General features: G+C 48.7%; 1 protein-coding gene across 10 annotated transcripts in view; it reads left to right on the top strand.

The window, feature by feature from the left end:
- SH2D4A (SH2 domain containing 4A) overlaps nucleotides 1-18,102 on the top strand; it is a 77,796-nt gene that overhangs the window by 12,846 nt on the left and 46,848 nt on the right. For all 10 annotated transcript variants that reach the window (XM_089903822.1, XM_089903821.1, XM_089903823.1 and 7 more), the window contains 2 exons: nucleotides 7,310-7,469; nucleotides 8,751-8,922. In XM_089903822.1, coding sequence (XP_089759948.1) covers nucleotides 7,310-7,469; nucleotides 8,751-8,922 — 332 coding nt within the window. The remainder of the gene's footprint in view (nucleotides 1-7,309; nucleotides 7,470-8,750; nucleotides 8,923-18,102) is intronic.

Below are 18,102 nucleotides of genomic sequence, written 5' to 3'. Positions count from 1 at the left end.
CTGAGTCTGACTCTCCCGGAGCCAATGCTGTTGACAAACATACCACCTGTTCAGCTTACCTGGAGCTTTGTAACAGTTCCTGTTGTCTTCAGGTGCCCTGCTCGCGTCTGAACACGTGCTTGCATCGGCGTCCTGCCGTGGAGCATTTATTCTGTAAGAGTCTCTCTGGTAACACACACAAAGGAGGCTGCCTAGCAATGGACCTCTCTCCAGCTGGCAGAAGCCTCACGCAGGAGGCTGGGCTCTGGGCGCCGTGTGTGGTGCCCGAGAGGCTCCACGTGTGCCCCTGAAACAGACTCGGGCTTGTGAAATTTCATTTGTGGATTCTCAGGCAAGTTCCTTTATGCAAAACCTTCCCTTTTTCATGAAATGATGATAAAGCCTTGCTTTGTGCCACCTGCCGTGTCTACTTCCTCCCCTCCCTTCATTCCTGACCCAGCACGGTGACCTCTGCTGCTAGAGTCAGTTCTTACGTCAGTCGATTCCTCAGCTGCGTCTGACCCTGTGAGCTGCCTCTCAGAGTCTCTTGTTGGTGTCGTGGTCACTTGCTGTCTCCATGACGGCTTCTTTTTCGTCTCTGCCTGACCCTGAATACCCGTGTTCCCCAGGGGAGTCTCACTCTACACCGGTGGTTGGTAACCTTGAGGTGGGATTGAGGGGCCCATAGACTCCATGGAAAACTTATGAAAAGCTTGGACCAGGAAAATGCACACAGAGGATGTTTCATGTAGTTTCCCAATGTTCACAGACTCCCTGAGGCTCATTCACAGACTCAGAGACTAGGTTAAGGTTAGGGTCTCTGTATTCTCTCCCTGGGGCATCTCTTCTGCTCTTTATGTCAGACTCTCACACCTGTATTTCAAAGCCAGACCTTTCACCTGAGCTTTGGTTTCCATGTCAGTTACCCAATGAGCATCTCCGCTTAGAAGACCCTTAGGCCCTGCAAACTTGATGCAAAACCTAGTTAATCACCATCACCATGGTTCTCCCCACCCCCCAGGCCTGGTCCTGCCTCTCAATCTCCACCATGATCTGTGGCCCTGAGTCACCAAAGCCAGAAACCCGGGAGTCCCCTGGTTACTCCTGACCTCACTGCACCCCACCTGCTCCATCCCAGGGAGGTTTCCCCCACCAACCTGCTTGTCTGTTAGTGTGTGCCAGCCAGAAGCCTTGTATTTATGTTGTTTCATTTAATCCTCGCAAGAATCCAGGGAGGTGAACGTTGCCCCCCTTATTCTTACAAATAAGGAAACAAACTTGGAGAAAGTAACTTGTGTGGGTCACCGGTGGAGTCAGGGTTTGAACTCAGGTGCAGATCTACTCCAGGTCTGTTCTGAGCCACTGGTCCCAGCCCTGTCTGTGCCCCTCACTCTGGGCTGGATAGTGTAACGGACTTGGTGTCTTATGCGTTGAGCACCGGATGCAGATGCTCACCGGCTGCCCTTCCCTTTCACCTCCACGAGCTGTGGACTCAGCGGGCCTCCCTCCTGGCTCACCTTCTCACTTGTCTGTGCCACCGCCTGCTTCCCTGGACCATGGTGCCATGCACATTCTCCAACTTCCTTCCTGTCCTTTTGTCTCTATAGTAAGCATAAATATTTTTGAAGTTTTAAAGGATGGACCTGTGTTAGTAACTGCAGGATTCTTACCAGGTTAACTTCAGGAAGTGCCTGTAGGACTGGGCCTTGTCCTTCACTAAATGCACATGAGGCTGGAGCTGTCCAGCTCTGCAGGGCCGTGAGGGCACATGCCAGTGACCCCACACCCAGCTTGCTCAGCAGAGCCTGCACGTTCTTCATTTCCTGCCATTCCTGTTGGCGGGTTTCCTTTCTTGCTCTCAAAAGTATTTCCGTTTGGACAATGCATCAGAGGTGGCTCTAAACACAGGTTTTACCATCTCACAGCTGAATTTTGAATTCTGGTTCCAGTTTCACCGCCTCTATGATCTTGGGCAAGTTACCCTCCCTAAGCGTCAATTTCCTTGTGGTCAAGTAGGGTTAGTAACAGCCTCGGTGGTGCTCTAAGCATTTCAAGGCAGACCTGGCACGGGCATCAGTCAGAAGGGACATGGCCATAGCACCCGAGTCCCGGAGGCCCCACCGGCCAGGCATTCATTCACCCTTTGGTTTCTGGGTTGGAGGTGGGTGACCTAGAGGAGCGGCCAGAGTGGTGGGAGAGTCCTGGGATGTTGTGAGTTCAGGGAGCATATGGACACGGCAGCCTGGGGTTGGTAGGAGCCCTGCTTCCGTCAGCCCTGGTGTAGTTCATGCGTGATGCGTTAGGGGCCCTGGTTCTGTTGCTCTTCCGGCTTCTGTTCTCCAAGTCCATGGTCTTCTCTCAGTGGGGGTAGAGCATGCAATTCTCCCTCTCTCCATCCCTCTCCCTCTCATGCGCACCTGCTACTGTGCTCGTCCCTCCAAGTGGATCAGTCGGAGTGGAGACCAGGTGCTGACTCTGAGGCACAGTCATAGCCCCAGGGGTCGCGTTGACCTCAGTGGAGGTCACACACACCACACCTCCGAGTGCTGCCTCCTGCCCCCTGCGGGCCCAACACGCGCTGCATGAGCGGCGTCACGCTCCCCCGTCAGAGCGGAATGGGCCTGGCCATGGCCTTGCCAGGATGTGCGTGACCCGTCACTGTTTTTGTGTGACATTCTACAGCACTGCCTCTTGAGTCCCTAAGAGCAAACTTGAGAGCACTGCAGCATAGAAACATGAGTTGAAGACTGGGAAACAAGCTCATAATTCAATGGAGGTGCTGTAACAGGTCCCTCTCTCACTGTCCTCTGAGTTGAAGTCAGCAGGAGGCCCAGGACACCTGGAGAGCATTAAGTCAGGACGAGTTGCAGTGCCTGCCCTGTTAACACCCCTCATGCTTGTACCTTTACCTTAAGGACGCACACTGGGAACTGAACGTGGTTCCGTGCAGCCAGGTTTCAACTCTAAGCAGCCGAGCTTTTCTCTCTCCTCAAAAGCACCCTCTTTCCCTGCTCTCTCCTGTCCCTGTGTCCCCATCCCCGGCCTGGTCCCTGGCGTCCATACTCCTTCCCCTCGCAGCAACCCAGTGGAAGCGTCCACGTTCCCCTGAGCGCCTGGGCTGCTCTGTCCTGCCCACGGGCACAGCAGGTCATGGCAGGAGCTCAGTGATGCCTGCTGAGCCCCGCCGAACCCTCTTTGCTCCTCCCCTAGTAACTTGTGCCCAGTCCTTTGTGCCCCATGCAACCTGCCCCGTCTGTCTGAAGTGACCGTCTCTGAGGTCGGAACCTCTCCTCTCCTGGAGGCAAGGCATCCTCCCCACTCTCCTTCCAGTTATTTAGGAGTCAGAATTCCCTCTCCCTCTTTTTCCTTTTGAATCAGGACTCTCCTTCCCCTGTCTTTTCTTCTGTGTCCTGAAGAAGCACATGCTTTTCCAAGGGTCTCTCCTGGGTTTCATTCTCCGGGCCAGCGGTGTCCACGATGGCATCTGTAAAGTAATCCCCACATTCACATTGTGCATTCCACCTCACTCTAAACTTCAATTCCATGTTTCAGGTATGTGCTCAACCTTGCCATCTGGGTTTCTAGTAAAACTGAAAATAGTTTATTCTTCGTTTCCCAAAACGTTCACTACCTAACTCCTCAAACACATGTATTTTCTTGACGTCACTGTTTATCATCCCACGTTCTCAAACCTTCGGCCTCATCTTTGAGTCCTTCCTTGCCTCGGCCGCCCAGATGCCATCGCCCCGTTGGAGTCCGTCTTCCCCTCGCGCAGGCCCGGCTGGCCTCACCCCTCTTCTCTCCACCCTTTGTCTCCTGCAACATCATTGTACACCCGCTGCACACCGCCTGGTCCAGGTCCTCCCTGTGTGCAGACGTGCTGCAGGGCTTCCTGGTCCTGGCACCACCTGCACAGAGACTGTCCTGGACTCTTTATAATTGAAGTCGAGGTGATTTACAATACTGCGTTAGTTTCAGGTGTACAGCGTAGGGTTTGGTTTTGGGGTTTTTTGGCAGATTAGGTTTGATTATAGATTATTATAAAATATTGAATATAATTATACAGTAGGTATAATTATACAGTACAATAATTATACAGTGCTATATGGTAGGTCCTTGTTTATCTATTTTATGTACCTGTTATGTGGTTTGTATCTGTTAATCCCATACTCCTAATTTATCCCTCTCCCCTTTAGTAACCATAAGTTTGTTTTCTATGTCTATGAGTCTGTTTCTGATATGGTTTCATTTGTATTATTTTTAGATTCCACATATAAGATTCCACATATTATATAGTATTTGTCTTTCTTTGTGTGACTTACTTCATTTAGTATAATGTTCTCTAGGTCCATCCATGTTGCTGCAAATGGCAATATTTCATTCTTTTTTACGGCTGAGTAATATTCCAGTGTGTGTGTGTGTGTGTGTGTGTGTGTGTGTGTGTGTGTGTGTCACATCTTCTTAAGCCATTCATCTGTTGATGGACACTTGGGTTGTTTCCATGTCTTGGCTATTTTAAATCATGCTGCTATGACCATTGGGTGCATGTATCTTTTTGAATTAGAGTTTTCTCCAGATATATGCCCAGGAGCGGGATTGCTGGATCATATGGTAGCTCTATTTTTAGTTTTTTAAGGAACCTCCATACTGTTCTCCATAGCAGATGCACCAATTTACATTCCCACCAATAGTGTAAGAGGGTTCCCTTTTCTCCACACCCTCTTTAGCATTTATTATTTGTGGACGTTTTGATGATGGCCATTCTGACTGGTGTGAGTTGATAGCTCATTGTGGTTGATTTACATTTCTCTAATAGTTAGCGAAGTTGAGAATCTTTTCATGTGCCTGTTGACCATCTGTATGTCTTCTTTAGAAAAACATCTGTTTAGGTCTTCTGCTCCTTTTTTGATTGGGTTGTTTATTTTTTTGATATTGAGTTCTATGAGCTGTCTGTATATTTTGAATATTAACCCTTTGTTGTTTGCATCGTTTGCAAATATTTTCTCCCATTCCATAGGTTGTTTTTTCATTTTGTTGATGGTTTCCTTTACTGTGCAAAAGCTTATACGTTTGGTTAGGTCCCATTTGTTTATTTTTTGCTTTTATTTCTTTTGCCTTGGGAGACTGACCTAATAAAACATTGGTACAATTTATGTCAGAGGAGGTTTTGCCTATGTTCTCTTCTAGGAGTTTTACGGTGTCATGTCTTACAGGTGTGGACTCTTGCTTGGTCACTCAGACCAAGAACATGGAGCTAATGCTTTTTGAACACTTGTCATGTGACAGGCCTGTGAGTTCAGACTCATTACCTCTGTTTTATCAAAGAGGGAACTCTGGCTCGGAGAAATATTGTGATATATACATGGTCACGTAAAGAGTTGGTAGAAGCACTGGGATTTTAGTACCACTTTCTGGCTTTATGCAACACAGGGCCTAAATTTAAACCCTTCAGCCTGGTGTCTGGGACCTGTGCCAGGCGGCCACCTGCTCCCCCTGCATGATCCTCAGCCCATGGCCAGGTGGCTTCTAAAGCCTCTCGGCTCTGACGGAGACCCTTGTTCCTCATGGCCCCATGTTGATTCCCTTCTCTGATCTTGGTCATGCTGTTCCTTGTGTCCAGCACCAAACCCACCCCTATTCTCTGTCCAGATTCCATATCCATCCTCCCAAACTGAACACAAAGAACTTCTTATTTCTTCCCTGTCCTTCTGAAGCATCCTCCATCCTCTGAATCCTCAATGGACTTAAATCTCTCGTGGTTACGGTGTATGTCCCCGGCCCTCCACACATCCCGCAGCACTTCAACACCCCTCCCCAGTTACTGCGACTTTTCTAGGTAACTAGTTGGTCAGCACCTGCCTCCCCCAGCTAGAAGGAGGGACTGGTCTGTCTTGTTTGTAAGTGTTCATGCGTGTCTACCTCAGGGCCTGGCACATAGCAGATACGCAGTGAAGTTCATTAAGTCAGTGACCTACCACCCTACTCTTTCTCTCCCAGGCTCTGGGTGACCTGCAGGAGGATGTTTCACCCCACATCTCCGCAGCACCCAGCTCTGCATCCTGCCAGCGTTAGGAACGCAGTAGGATTTTGTAGAAGGAGCTACACAGAGGCCCTGCTAGCCCCCCTATCTTGGTACGAAGCAGAGGGCACCAGGCCAACACTCAGTTTACGGGAATGATTCCCCCTCCCTGGGTTCAGGGAGCTGTGTGGGCCCCCTGGAGGACCCCAGTGTCTTCAGAGCAGAGACCCCTGTCAGGGCCGCTGAATCTGACACATCCTATCTAATTCCCTTTCTTCCTGCCCCAAAGCCTCTGCCTCTTTACCTTCACTCTACTTCCTGTGACATGGCCACGGCCCGGCCTGCATGCCAGCTGCTGCCCATGTCACACACTCAACACCACTGGCTAGTGTGGGTCCTCAGGCCCAGGCATCTTGACCAGCCGTGGACCATGATAGCCCTGGTGAGTCCCCTCTGGGGCCTTCAGGTTTAGGACTGCCCACCCCCTCTCCTGGGAATGGTCCACCGTCCCAGGTTTCAGGGAACATGACCTGTGCGGCCGCATCTGAGGAGCAGGAACTAGAGAGAATGTAACACAACCCCTGCTGGGAGCAGGCGCAAGTTCAGTTATTCAAGTAGCTTCCCCGCGTCTCACACTTCGGGCGTGTCATCTCTCATGGGCTGGCCCGAGTCTCTGAGCTGGCACGTCCGTCTGTCAACAGTACAGAGGGACAGTGGCGCCAGCCTCTCCTGTGAGTCCGTCATGTGTCGTGTATCAGACACCTGGGGACTTGCCTGCACAGCTGTCGCCGCCTCCCCACAGCCATCCTCCTGAGTAGATGTTAGCATTCCCATTTTGCAGATAAGAAAATTGAGGCTTAGGGAGATTAAATAATTTGTCCAAGCCACACAGCTAAGTGGCAGGGCTAGGATTTAGACTAAAGCCGGTCTGACTCTCAAGTGTTTGCCTTGTACTCAGCAATGAAACCTAGAAATGTAGTGGACACCCCAAGCCCTGGAGCAGCCGGGTTGCAGGGAGATTCTTAGGCTGTAGATGTTCTGGTGCCTGATGCTGCTTTGGTACCCTAAACATAATGCAGACAATGCCTGCTTTCTTCCCATCTTGCATCTTCACTTAGAAAATGGGCACCACATTCATCATATTTTCAAACAAACGTACTGCAGCCCACTGCCGCCGCCCTGGGAATGCTGCTCATTCTGAGCAGGTTGGACGGGCTTTGCCTCATCTGATTTTCAGATACTTTAATGATGGAAAACATCCTAACCCATGGCTAAAGATACTTGTTCATCCAAATTCTGTTTTGCCTGCAGACAACGGCAAATCGGTTCATTGGAAACTGGGAGCCGACGAGGAAGTCTGGGTGTGGGTGATGGGTGAGCACCACCTCGATAAACCCTACGACACGCTCTGTGATGAGATCCTTGCCCAGAGGGCACGGCTGAAGTCGGGGCAGGAGGTGCGGGAGCTCAGGTATGAACCTGCAGGCCCGTGCGGGACTGGCCAGGCACCACACAATGGGGCTGCGAGGCCTCTCGCTCTCAGACCCTGTGGGGGGCCTGGTGGGACTTGAGGGCGCACGGTGACTCCCAGTTTCTGGAAAGTTCCTTCAGACTTCCGGCGACTCCCTTCATTTTCACAGCGCCACCATGTCGGCCGTTTCGCTTTCCTGCTTGGGCGTGGAGGTGGTTCCCCAGTGACCCCGGGCTTCCCTAGCCTCGCGCTGGAACAGTGCAGCTGTGGGAGGGGTGAGGTGCGGGGACCCCTCGGGCTTCAGGCTCTGGGGGGCCCAGAGGAAGCGGGCCCGAGGGTGCTTGTCTGTGCTGGGTGCTGGGAGCTCAGGGATGGGCCAGGAGCTTGCAGTTCAGGAGGAGAAACAGGCAGAGACACAGGCTGTGGTGTGCGCTGGGACTAAGGTCAGGCAGAGGGCTCCCCGAGCCCATCATCCTGATCCACGGCGGTGAACCTTGAAAGGTAAGTAGTTTTCCAGCTACAGAAGGTCAGGCAGGACAATGCAGGCAGAGGGATCATTAAGACCGCTCAATGGAGCATGTATGGCACTTTGGGTGATGGTGAGTCCTTCCGCCTGTTTGGGGTGCACAGGGGTGAGGGGGGCCGTGCTCTGAAGTGCCTGGAAGGCCAGGTTTAGGAGTTTGGACCTTATTCTGTGACAGTGAGGAGGTGGTGAATGAGGAAGCGACATAATCAACTGCAGAGACAGGAAGGTAGCTTGGGTGGGAGCAGTGAGGCAGGGGATGGGTCCCCTGGGCTGGGTGCCAGGGTGGCCTCTGCGAAGTGTTGGCAGCCCCGCGCGAGCGGGGAAATAGGAACAGACACGCGGTCCTCTCTTCCGTGCCGCGGTCCTGTGACTTCACAGCCGTAAGTGGGCACACGGAGAGAAAGGGACTCTGCTTCTGACGACACAAAGGCCGTGTGCCCTGGCTGTTCAGCTTCCGAACCAGGAGCCAGGCAGACCTGGGTTTCAGTCCTGGCTGCTGCGTGGCCTCGGATGAGTGATACCATTATTTTGAGCCTCTTACAGCAAAGCAAGGATAACAGCGCCTTCCTCGCAGGGTTGTTATGAGGATTAAGTTAATGTCTTTAAATACCTAGCAAAGGGCTCAGCCTACCATCAGCGCTCAGTAAATGGTACCCATTACTGGTTTCCACGTAATTTGAATGCAGACCTCTACTTTGGGAAAGCTGTCTTTGTTGAAGACTGTCTTTGATAATTCCACATTTGTTTCTCTTCAGAAAAACTCAGTCCAGAGAATTCACCAGCAGCTTGAAACCAAAGTCATACTCCTCCGATGTGCGGGCACCAGGTGACCGGGAGCCTCGGAGCGTGTGTGAGAAGGCGGCAGAAGAGGGGGGACACGGGCGCGGCCGCGGGCCAGCTTCACCCCTAGAAGAGCAGAAAACGCCCGTGAGTCTTTCCTGTCTGTAAATGTGCGGAATTTCATGACGGGGGAGATGGAGGTATTGGGGTCACTGAGCGTCAGGATCCTAAACTGGCTTTTCTGGGACAAATCCCTCTCAGCTTGAAGGCCCTGCTGTTACTCCTTGTTGGGAGATTCGGGGGTTTGGCTCACCTGCCTTTTCACAAACAGTATAAGGCACCCTTTTCCACGGGAGAAGGTGTGAGGAAAGAACTCTAGATACAAAACTGTGCATTTTAAGACATTTCCGGGGTTATTTTTCCGTGTTATGTGCCTTCTATAATGGCTCGGCAGACTCTTGAAGGGCCAGATGGTGGACCATGGAGCTCCTGGGCCCTGCGGCCTCTGTCGCAGGTGTGCACAGGTTGTGGCCACTTTACTCACCAGGGTGGTTGGGGCCGGTCTGGTGCTCGGGCTGCAGTTTGCTGGGCCTGCCTGTAACACGGGCACCTCCGGGACCTAGATATGTCCTAATGGGCCCCCCCTTTTGTTGAGGACAAAGCATCAGTGTCTCTTGGCTTCGTAGGTTCTGCCTGGGATTGTGGAACAGCTGTTGCCTCAACACAACAGCATTCTATACTCAGAACTAGGATGATTCTCTTAGGTCAGGTGGTTTAAAAAGCTCAAACGTAATTTGCGGCTTGGATTATGGTTTGGAAGAATAATGAAGCTATATGGTGAAGTATTTCTTCTGCCAACAATTTAATTACCCTGAGAACTAACGGGATTTGCAGCTGTGTGGCTTCCATTAGGTCTGTGGCTCTATGACGCTGTGTGTGCTCTCTACCTCTTGGAGGCTGTTAAGTGGGAGGTGTATTGAAGAGAAGATCCCAAGATGATTGGTTTACTCATGCAATGAACAAGTACCCATTATGTGCTAGGCTTGAGATGACAATTCAGGAGTGAAAACAGAATCACTGCTGTCATGAATTTCATAGTTGGGGAAGCAGGGAAAGACTTCACATAAAATCTCATTTCAAACGATGGCTGTGCTCCAGGACTGGGGTATGTTTCTGTGCCTCTCTCACCCCAGGACGTGAGCACTACCGGGGCGTGCATAATGGCTTTGCCGGGGACTCAGAGCTGGAGGTGACCACAGAGGCTGCCTGGGGCTGGAGGTTCCAGCAAAGGGACAGTTGGGCAGGGCTGTGTGGCTGGAATGCGGAGGGAATGACAGAGTGAGGGGCTGGGCAAGGCCAGACAGGACAGGGTCTTGGGGGCGACTTACGTGTTCTGACCCTTTGTGCAAGAACAGCTGGAAATTGTCAGTGATTTTTGAGCAAGGGGCTGACCTAAGCAGATTCATATTGTGAAAGGAACTGATCGGGCATCCCAGTGAGCAGGGGAGTGAGGTTTCTAGCACAGCCCATGTTTCCAAGGTTGGATGCCTGGGGGTGTGGGTGTGTCATCAGCATAAACAGGAACGAACTGCTGGAGCAGTTGCTGGTTTTAAAGAAGATGAGTCTGGTTTAGAAACATCAGGGACTTCTCATGCTCCTCCAGGTGGAGATGTAAGTTGATTTTATACAAAAGAATAAAACACACACAATTTGACTTAGCATTCACAGAGCTTTTCCTCATGGATTTAGTTCATTTTACAACACAATGCAAGTATGATTTCTTTTGTACAGATGAACAAACTAATGCCCAAAGAGAGATTGATTTGCCCCCCATATCTCAGAAAGTCCTCATTTTTGTATATCTACTTGAACTTCCACTCCCATCATAACTTTGATGTACTTAAAACAGATTGTCTTCTCCAGATCTGCTCCTTGGACAAGAACTCTAGTGAGAAACCAAGGCAGGAGCTTTGGAAGTCACCCAGTGCATGTTTCCAAATGCAATCCAGGCTTGCGCTGTAAAGATTTCCGTGTTTCGGCCATAATTTAACCATAGTATCTAGAAGGATATTGTCATGTCTTTAAAATTGCATTGCCTACACAAGGCCTAAAGTTTATTATAAAAGGAAAAATCATCAAGCCATTTTTATTGATGTTAGTGATCATAATGCTTATCTGAATAACCATGGGAGGATTTAAAGAGCCATCAGTTTTCCAGAATTATAAAAAGTATTCAAGGAAAATCAGCTATAGATTTACTAGAATAAAATGGTCTTGTTGGACTTGTAATGAATTTCCACATGACAGATCATCACCAGAAAATGTGCCCCATATGCTCAGAAAGTTCTCCAGACCTGAATCTGAAAGCACTCCTTACGGGTCTGATCTAAAATCTCTGAAGGGTTATGAAGAAGAGATAAAAGTTAAATTCAACCCAAATGTTGATGTGCCTTCAGCACCGTGGAAGCTCTTGTGTAAGAGTCAGTCACTCATAGGAGGTGGTGCTTCTTAGTTAATGATTTAACTGGGGTATAAGAGTGGACTGGGTTTCTGCATTTGTATCAGCCAGTGTCTTTTCAGCTCTGCTCTGATTATCTTGTGAATGGAGGAGAACATGTAGTCAGGGACCCCTTTGGGCCTGTGTAGGACTTGGGGGCCAATCCCACAGTTAATTCCTTCATTATCCTCCCTCTTTACCCACTAATATTTTGAATAAGATGAAATCAGCTTAAAAGAATGCCAAAGCCAGCTTCAAGAGGAGAAAACAGCACATCCTAAGAGCATAGCCAGGAGCCTGGGATATTCTTTGGTGAGAAGGCAGATTTGCTTTCATGTGGGTAACTGGGGTGATCACAGCGAGGGGGAGGAATTTGACACTTCACGTGCATGCATCCCTGGGCAGTTGCCAAATGACTTAGATGCACTGTCTCACTCCATCCTCTCAGCAGCTGTTGGAGACGTGAAACAGGGTCTGTTCTCCGAGGGGAGGAAGAGAGCAGTGGCTTGTGCAGAGCCTGTGTTAGAGGCAGAGCTGGGCCATCTCGTCTGCCCCGGGGAAGCTATCATGGCTGCATCGTCACCATCACACTGCTGGCAAGAGAGGTTTTGCTTTTGTGCCCCCAAAGCAGGAGTGCTTTAGACCCAGATGTTGTTGGCTTTCAAATTAAACAGTAGACTTTTTTCTGTAAGAAAACATGGAGAAAGAGAAAGAGGAGAGCGGAGAAAACAGACGCAATGAGATCTAACTGCCTGGACACCTGCCAGAGCGGATCCACGGCAGTGTCCCCAGAGCTCGCAATGTGGCCCTGCTGCTGCCTCGGCTAGATTCTCAGAGTTGTGTTTGCCCTGCGCGTGGCAGCACTGAGTCTGTGAGGCAGGGTTTCTCACGTGGGCTAGCGGACAAACCTCAGAACCTTTTAGAGCCTCTGTCTTCTCACCTGTAAAAACTGGGAATTAAAAATACCTGCCTTGTTTTATCTCATGGTTTATTTTGTAAAAATTACATGAGATAATATATTTGGAAACTCTTGGAAAACTGCAAATCCCACTACAACTCCAAGGGGTTATTTTAACCAGAAACACGCAAAGCCTTGCCTGGTCTGCGTGACAGTGTCCTACACCCGGCCTGCCCTGCGTGCACCCTGCACGGTGAGGCCGACTGAGGTGAATCGGTCCTTCTGTAAGCTAAGGCTTGTCAGGGGCTCCATACGTGTAGTGATAAGTGTTACGGGGCCATAAGGGAGGCACCCGACTGAGTCTTGGTGTCTCAAGACTTGGGAGGAAGAAGGGACACCCCCTGGAAAGCACTGCACCCAGTGAGGCAGGACAGAGTCAAGTTCCTGGTGGGGAGGGCGGGGCTGGCCAGGGAGGGCGGAGCTGGCCGGGGGAAGCCTGGGGGCCAGGAGGGTGTCAGAGTGAAAGCATCTTGAGTGGGTCCAGGGAGGGAGCGGCCTGACCCAGGCGGGGCTTGGCTGGGACGCGGGGAAGGCACTTTGGGAGGGTGTCTAGAGGCTGTATCATGGGGGAGGAATCAGGCTTGTCCTGTTTAGTTTTGTGTTGCTGCCGTAGCAAATTACTATGAACTTAATACCCACTTGTTATCTCACAGCCCCCAGGTCAGAAATCTGACATGGCTTGGCTGGGTCTTCCATTCTCACGAGGCAGAAATCGAGGTGTTGGCTGAGAAGGGATCTTATCTGGAAGCTTTGGGAAAGAATCACTTCCATGCTTATTCAGGTCGTTGGCGAATGTCAACCTGTCAGCCTGGGGACAGTCCTGGGGCTGCCTGCCTGCCTTCTCGTGCTGCCAGTGTGGCCCCTCCTGCAAAGGCAGGTGGAGTCTTTCTCCTGCTTGGAATTTAGAGAGATGCTAAGATTCTAGACTTGACCTTCTGCTGCATCTCTCGGACTCCTGCTGGAGAAACTTCTCTGCTTTTAAGGGCTCATGTGATTAGTTGAGGCCAATAGAACAATCCAGGAAAGTCTCCCTATTTTAAGGTCTGTAGCTTATAATGAATACCTGCAAACTTCCTGTGTTACATAACACAGACACAAGTTCCAGGGGATGAGGGTGTAGACATTTGGGGGCTACTCTACCTGCCACAGCCTCTAGGCAGTGGACTCAGTACCACTGGCCTACCCTCCCTTATCCAAACCCCTGGGCCAGATGTGTTTCAGATTTCACATTTTTTCAGATTTTATAGAAGAAGTGCTGTGTATATACTGTATAAGATAGTGTCCCCGGCAGGGTTTGGTTACACTCTGCAATCAGTTACTGTAAATACTGTAAATGATCTCATGTTAGTCCAAGTCAGGTTTTCCCCTCAATATGAGTTATGTACGTTCAGAGCTTGTTGGATTTCAGAATTGTTAATAAGGGATTGTGGACTTATGGTAGGTTTTTGCCCTGTGGTAACATAATGAGAGCAAGCATGGTAAACGTAGTCAGAAGAACTGGGCTTTCATTCTCACTGTGTGTCTGCAGGATTTCGTTTTTTCTTATCTATAAAATGAGAGGCTTTTAAAAGGTATGTAGACACAAAGCATAAGACCTCTTACGCACCTACACCTGGGCAGACATCACTAATGGATCGCAGCTCTCCTTCCCCCGACCCAGGGCACGTGCACCCTCGCGTCCTGTCCACAGATGTCTCGTGCTCAGTCCTGGGAGCGAGCGCTAGAGATGGAATCTATTTGCTGAGATGACTCCTCCTAGCCTTCCAGCTGTAAATGCCGGTGATCCTAAACAACACCCATGCCTGTGTGGCCTGAAGGCGAATATTTTCTCATGTCTTTATGGCTGTTAAGGAGAGTTTCCATGCAGTTTCACTGGAAAAATCACATCACCAGGGCTGGACTTTCACATCCAAGCAGAAATTAGGCAGGGGTGTGAGGTCCAAGCCCAGCAGTACAGGGCTGAGGTTAACCCAGCCCCATTCCTGGAAATAAAGTGCATATTACATCCTCCTTAGTCAATTGGCTAGCCTATCCTCAGCTTTTCACCACAGCCCTCCAGCCCCAGATTGTAAACTATACCTCTTGACCCACCTGGGTCTACTTAATCTTCTCACATACAAAAAATTGTAGAGACGTGTACCCTTCCCTCCATGGAACCAGAACAGTAAACAGCCCAATCTTTAGGTTTGCATTTGGATTATTTTATACCAATGTAACAGTGATTTATTTTATACCTTCATTGGCAGATGGCTTCATCCAAGCAGATCTTTTCTAGAACAGTGAAAGATTTGTCCCAATTCTAAGGGTAGAGAATTTCTGCTTAACCCTTAGATCCACAAGAAGCAAACCTGGGGGATTTGAGAAGAGTTATTTGATGCCTGCCTCAGGGTTTGGAAAACTTGGGGTCCAGTCTCAGCATCTTTTTACACACTGAGGATAATCTTTACAAAATACTTCTTATATATTTATGTTACCTTAAAATTTTCATTTTAACAAATGGATAACCAAAAGTAAGACTGCCCAATTAAGTACCAGATACCTTGAAACAGTGCAGCTGACATAGAATACCTCTAGTCTGGGAATGGAGGTTTCCATCCTTAGAAGCAGCTCTGTGACCTGCGGCTCCATCCTACAGGAATCAGTTCCCTCTATAAAATAGGGATTAAATTAGCAACATTGTTTCTTTACAAAGGAAGCTGAAAAAAATTTATGAGGTTGCTTGCCTAATACCATCTGATGGAGACAGCAAGAATTGCCCCTGAAGTCCTTCAGTTATGAGATGCTATTCTTACCATGAGCCCAGGCTTGGTCCTTTTCATTTTTCAGTTGAGGAGGTAGAGGCAGAGGGAGGCTGAGTGGCTGGTGCAATCTGAGGAGACAGAAATGATCCCTGGATTAGAGCTGCCTGCATGGCTTCTTTTCTGGAAGCTGTTGCCCTCTACAAAATACTTCCCTTTCCTTGTTTTTGGCAGCAGTGGCAGCACTTGGGAAACTCAGAAATGACGTTCTGCTTAATATCTAGTGACAGTGTTCTGTTCTCAGTGGATCACAGCAAACATTCAGTGTTGCTGGGAGCCTGTCCCTGAGTGGGAGGTGATGGTAAATATGAGAATTTAGCTGTCACCCAGCCATGTTCTGAGACATGCAGGTTGGGAAGCAGAGGCCATTCCCAGGCAGAGACAAGTCTGATGAGGAGTTAATAAGAGCCAGAGAAGAGGACAGACGAGGCCCTGTGTGAGCAGGCGCCCCTCCCTGGGGGATTCTGGGTAAGAACTAGGAGTACCCCTCTGCTGAGCAGAGATCCTTAGGGACCCTTGGCGTGGACAGCCCTCCAAAAGCATTCAGTGTTTAACCCCTTCCCACAGGAGAATTTGGGAGGGAAAAGAACAGGTTTGAGGGTGGTGGGTGGGATGCTAATTAAAAGATAAGCCCTCGGGCTTCCCTGGTGGCGCAGTGGTTGAAAGTCCGCCTGCCGATGCAGGGGACACGGGTTCATGCCCCGGTCCGGGAAGCTCCCACATGCCGCGGAGCGGCTGGACCCGTGAGCCATGGCCGCTGAGCCTGGGCGTCTGGAGCCTGTGCTCTGCAACGGGAGAGGCCACAACAGTGAGAGGGCCGCATACCGCAAAAAAAAAAAAAAAAAAAATGAGATAAGCCCTTGTGTGTCTCTGTGTCAGGTGATTTGTAGGCTGGGGACTCATTCATCAGTAGACTGACTGTCCTTTGCCCCAAAGGGGACCTTGGATAAAACTATCTGCTCGCTTTTAGATTTTTATTTCCAGAGAATTACTTGTTTTTAACAGAAATGGCCTTCAAAGTGGACCACATTGCAAACCAGGAGATTAAAAAAAATTAGAACGCAAACATTTGGAATTCAAAGCGTTCAAAAAACCCCGAAAAGGACCTCGAAGCTAGCAGATTAAAAACCCTTGAGCAAGAGTCTTCCCCGTCATACATAGTATCTTCTTTAACCAAATGGAGCTAGACATGAGACCTCTCACCTCTCCACCACACACACACACACACACACACCCCTCCCACACTGCCCCAAGGCTCTGGCACCTGCTTTTACATCTGTCATTTCACTATAACAACTGATAACAAAAACATGGCACTAAAATGTGCATTTTAATTGTAAAGTTGGCATTGAAACTGTGGTAGTGTTCAGTTGTGTTTTTAGGTGTTATTCTAACTTGTAGCATTATGTTCCCTTCAGTAGAGAACAGTGAAGGGGTACCTGGGTAATGATTTTCAGACACAATGGAAGGCTTCCACTTAGGTTTTCCTTCTTCCTTACCTCCTTCACCCCTTCTAGACTGAAGTTGTTAAGCTTGCTGTCTACTCAGAAGCCAGCAGTTCTCTAAAACTGGATTTTGATTGTTTGCCTTCATAAAGGAGAGATTCAAAAGCAAGATACTGAGATCAGACCACTTGAAGAGAATGGAAAAGAATATGCTTGATTGCTACTTTTGGACCCTTATTCATCTCGAGGTGCTTCTACATAGCAACCAAAGTTTGGGGTTCTATGTGGCACCGGCTTTCTATTAAGAGTGAAAAGTAGTATTAGAGCACAGCTCCTTAGGTGACTTAACCTAGGGGAGTAGGCGGGTGGAGAACCCTCCCCCACCGAGGGGTAGACGCCCTGTGCCAGGGCCTGGTGGAGCCATCCTGGGAAGGCTGGCTCTTGTCTGCAGACAGACATGTTACCAGTCCCTCAGAGGGAGTAGGGGTCACACTAATAATGAGGACACCACTGCAAACAGAAGGGGAAATGTATTCTTGAAATGCAAGTGGAATTTTGAGGGTTGAGTTGAATGTGAAGAGAAAAAGAGAGATAATCCCAAACCAGTAACCGTTTGTCTCTTGATGTATATTCCCTCCTAGTATACATGAAGGAAGCATTTCAGTATTATTTTTGTGAGAGATGAAAGTATTGCGTATACCAGGTAAAAACAGACGAGGAATTAACCGTGCTCATTTTATTAATTCAAGAGAAGAGCCACAATCAGAGAGTTACACAGTTACCCCAGTAGTGTTTGTGTAACTGTAGTAGAATTTCATGGTAGTTTGTAGAATAAAATTTTACATAAGATAGAATCACAGAATCGTAAGCCCTTAAAAGCCTTTTAAGCTGTTGGAGTTTTAAAAGTAGTATGTTATATTAAAAGCTTCATATAAAGTGAATTACAAAAGAGAAAAACAGTTCTGGTGTTGAGAGTTGTACATTACAAAGTTGGTAACACAACTTCATTTTGTGTGATGCACGTGATGTTGGCGAAGATTCATTTATCCCTCACTGGAGTAGCATGCTGGGAAGAAAAATATGGAACCCTGTGGGGCCTAGCTGACCTTTCTGGAGCTCAGTTTCCTGGTCTGAAAAATGGAGGTTACAGTAGCTACAAATCACTGGGTTGGATGTGAGTAAAATATTATATATGTAAATACTATTTTCTATTGTTATTTATTGTTAGGCTCCTAAGACTTCCCAAATCAACCATGTTTTTAAGACCCTTTGACTACTCTCCTAGCAATCTTTGTTGCTATCCTTATACTTTATATTTATACATATTACAGCTATATAAATATAATAAATATGTAAATATTTATATATTTATAATATCCTTAAACTTTACATTTAACAATTACTTTATTTCTCTTGCTGTCTTCCTTTTCTCCTTCATGGATCATATTCTCCCTGGTGAAATTGTAAGAGCGGCCTCTGAAACTCTTTCATATCTGAAACACTTTGCCCTAACAGCCCTTATTAGTTCTGATTATTGCATTTCCTGAGGATGTTACTGCCCAGTTCTGCTGTTTGCACGTCGTTTGGAGGAGTCGTGGGTGAGGTGCGATGCCGGCGGACAGACCTTCA

Source organism: Delphinapterus leucas, chromosome 21 (genome assembly GCF_059928025.1).
Source record: "Delphinapterus leucas isolate spDelLeu-1000000601 "Yukka" chromosome 21, BTC_Dleu_Yukka2, whole genome shotgun sequence".
NCBI lineage: Eukaryota > Metazoa > Chordata > Mammalia > Artiodactyla > Monodontidae > Delphinapterus > Delphinapterus leucas.
The sequence above is the reverse complement of the archived record's forward strand: the minus strand, read 5'-3'. Positions and strand labels throughout refer to the sequence as shown.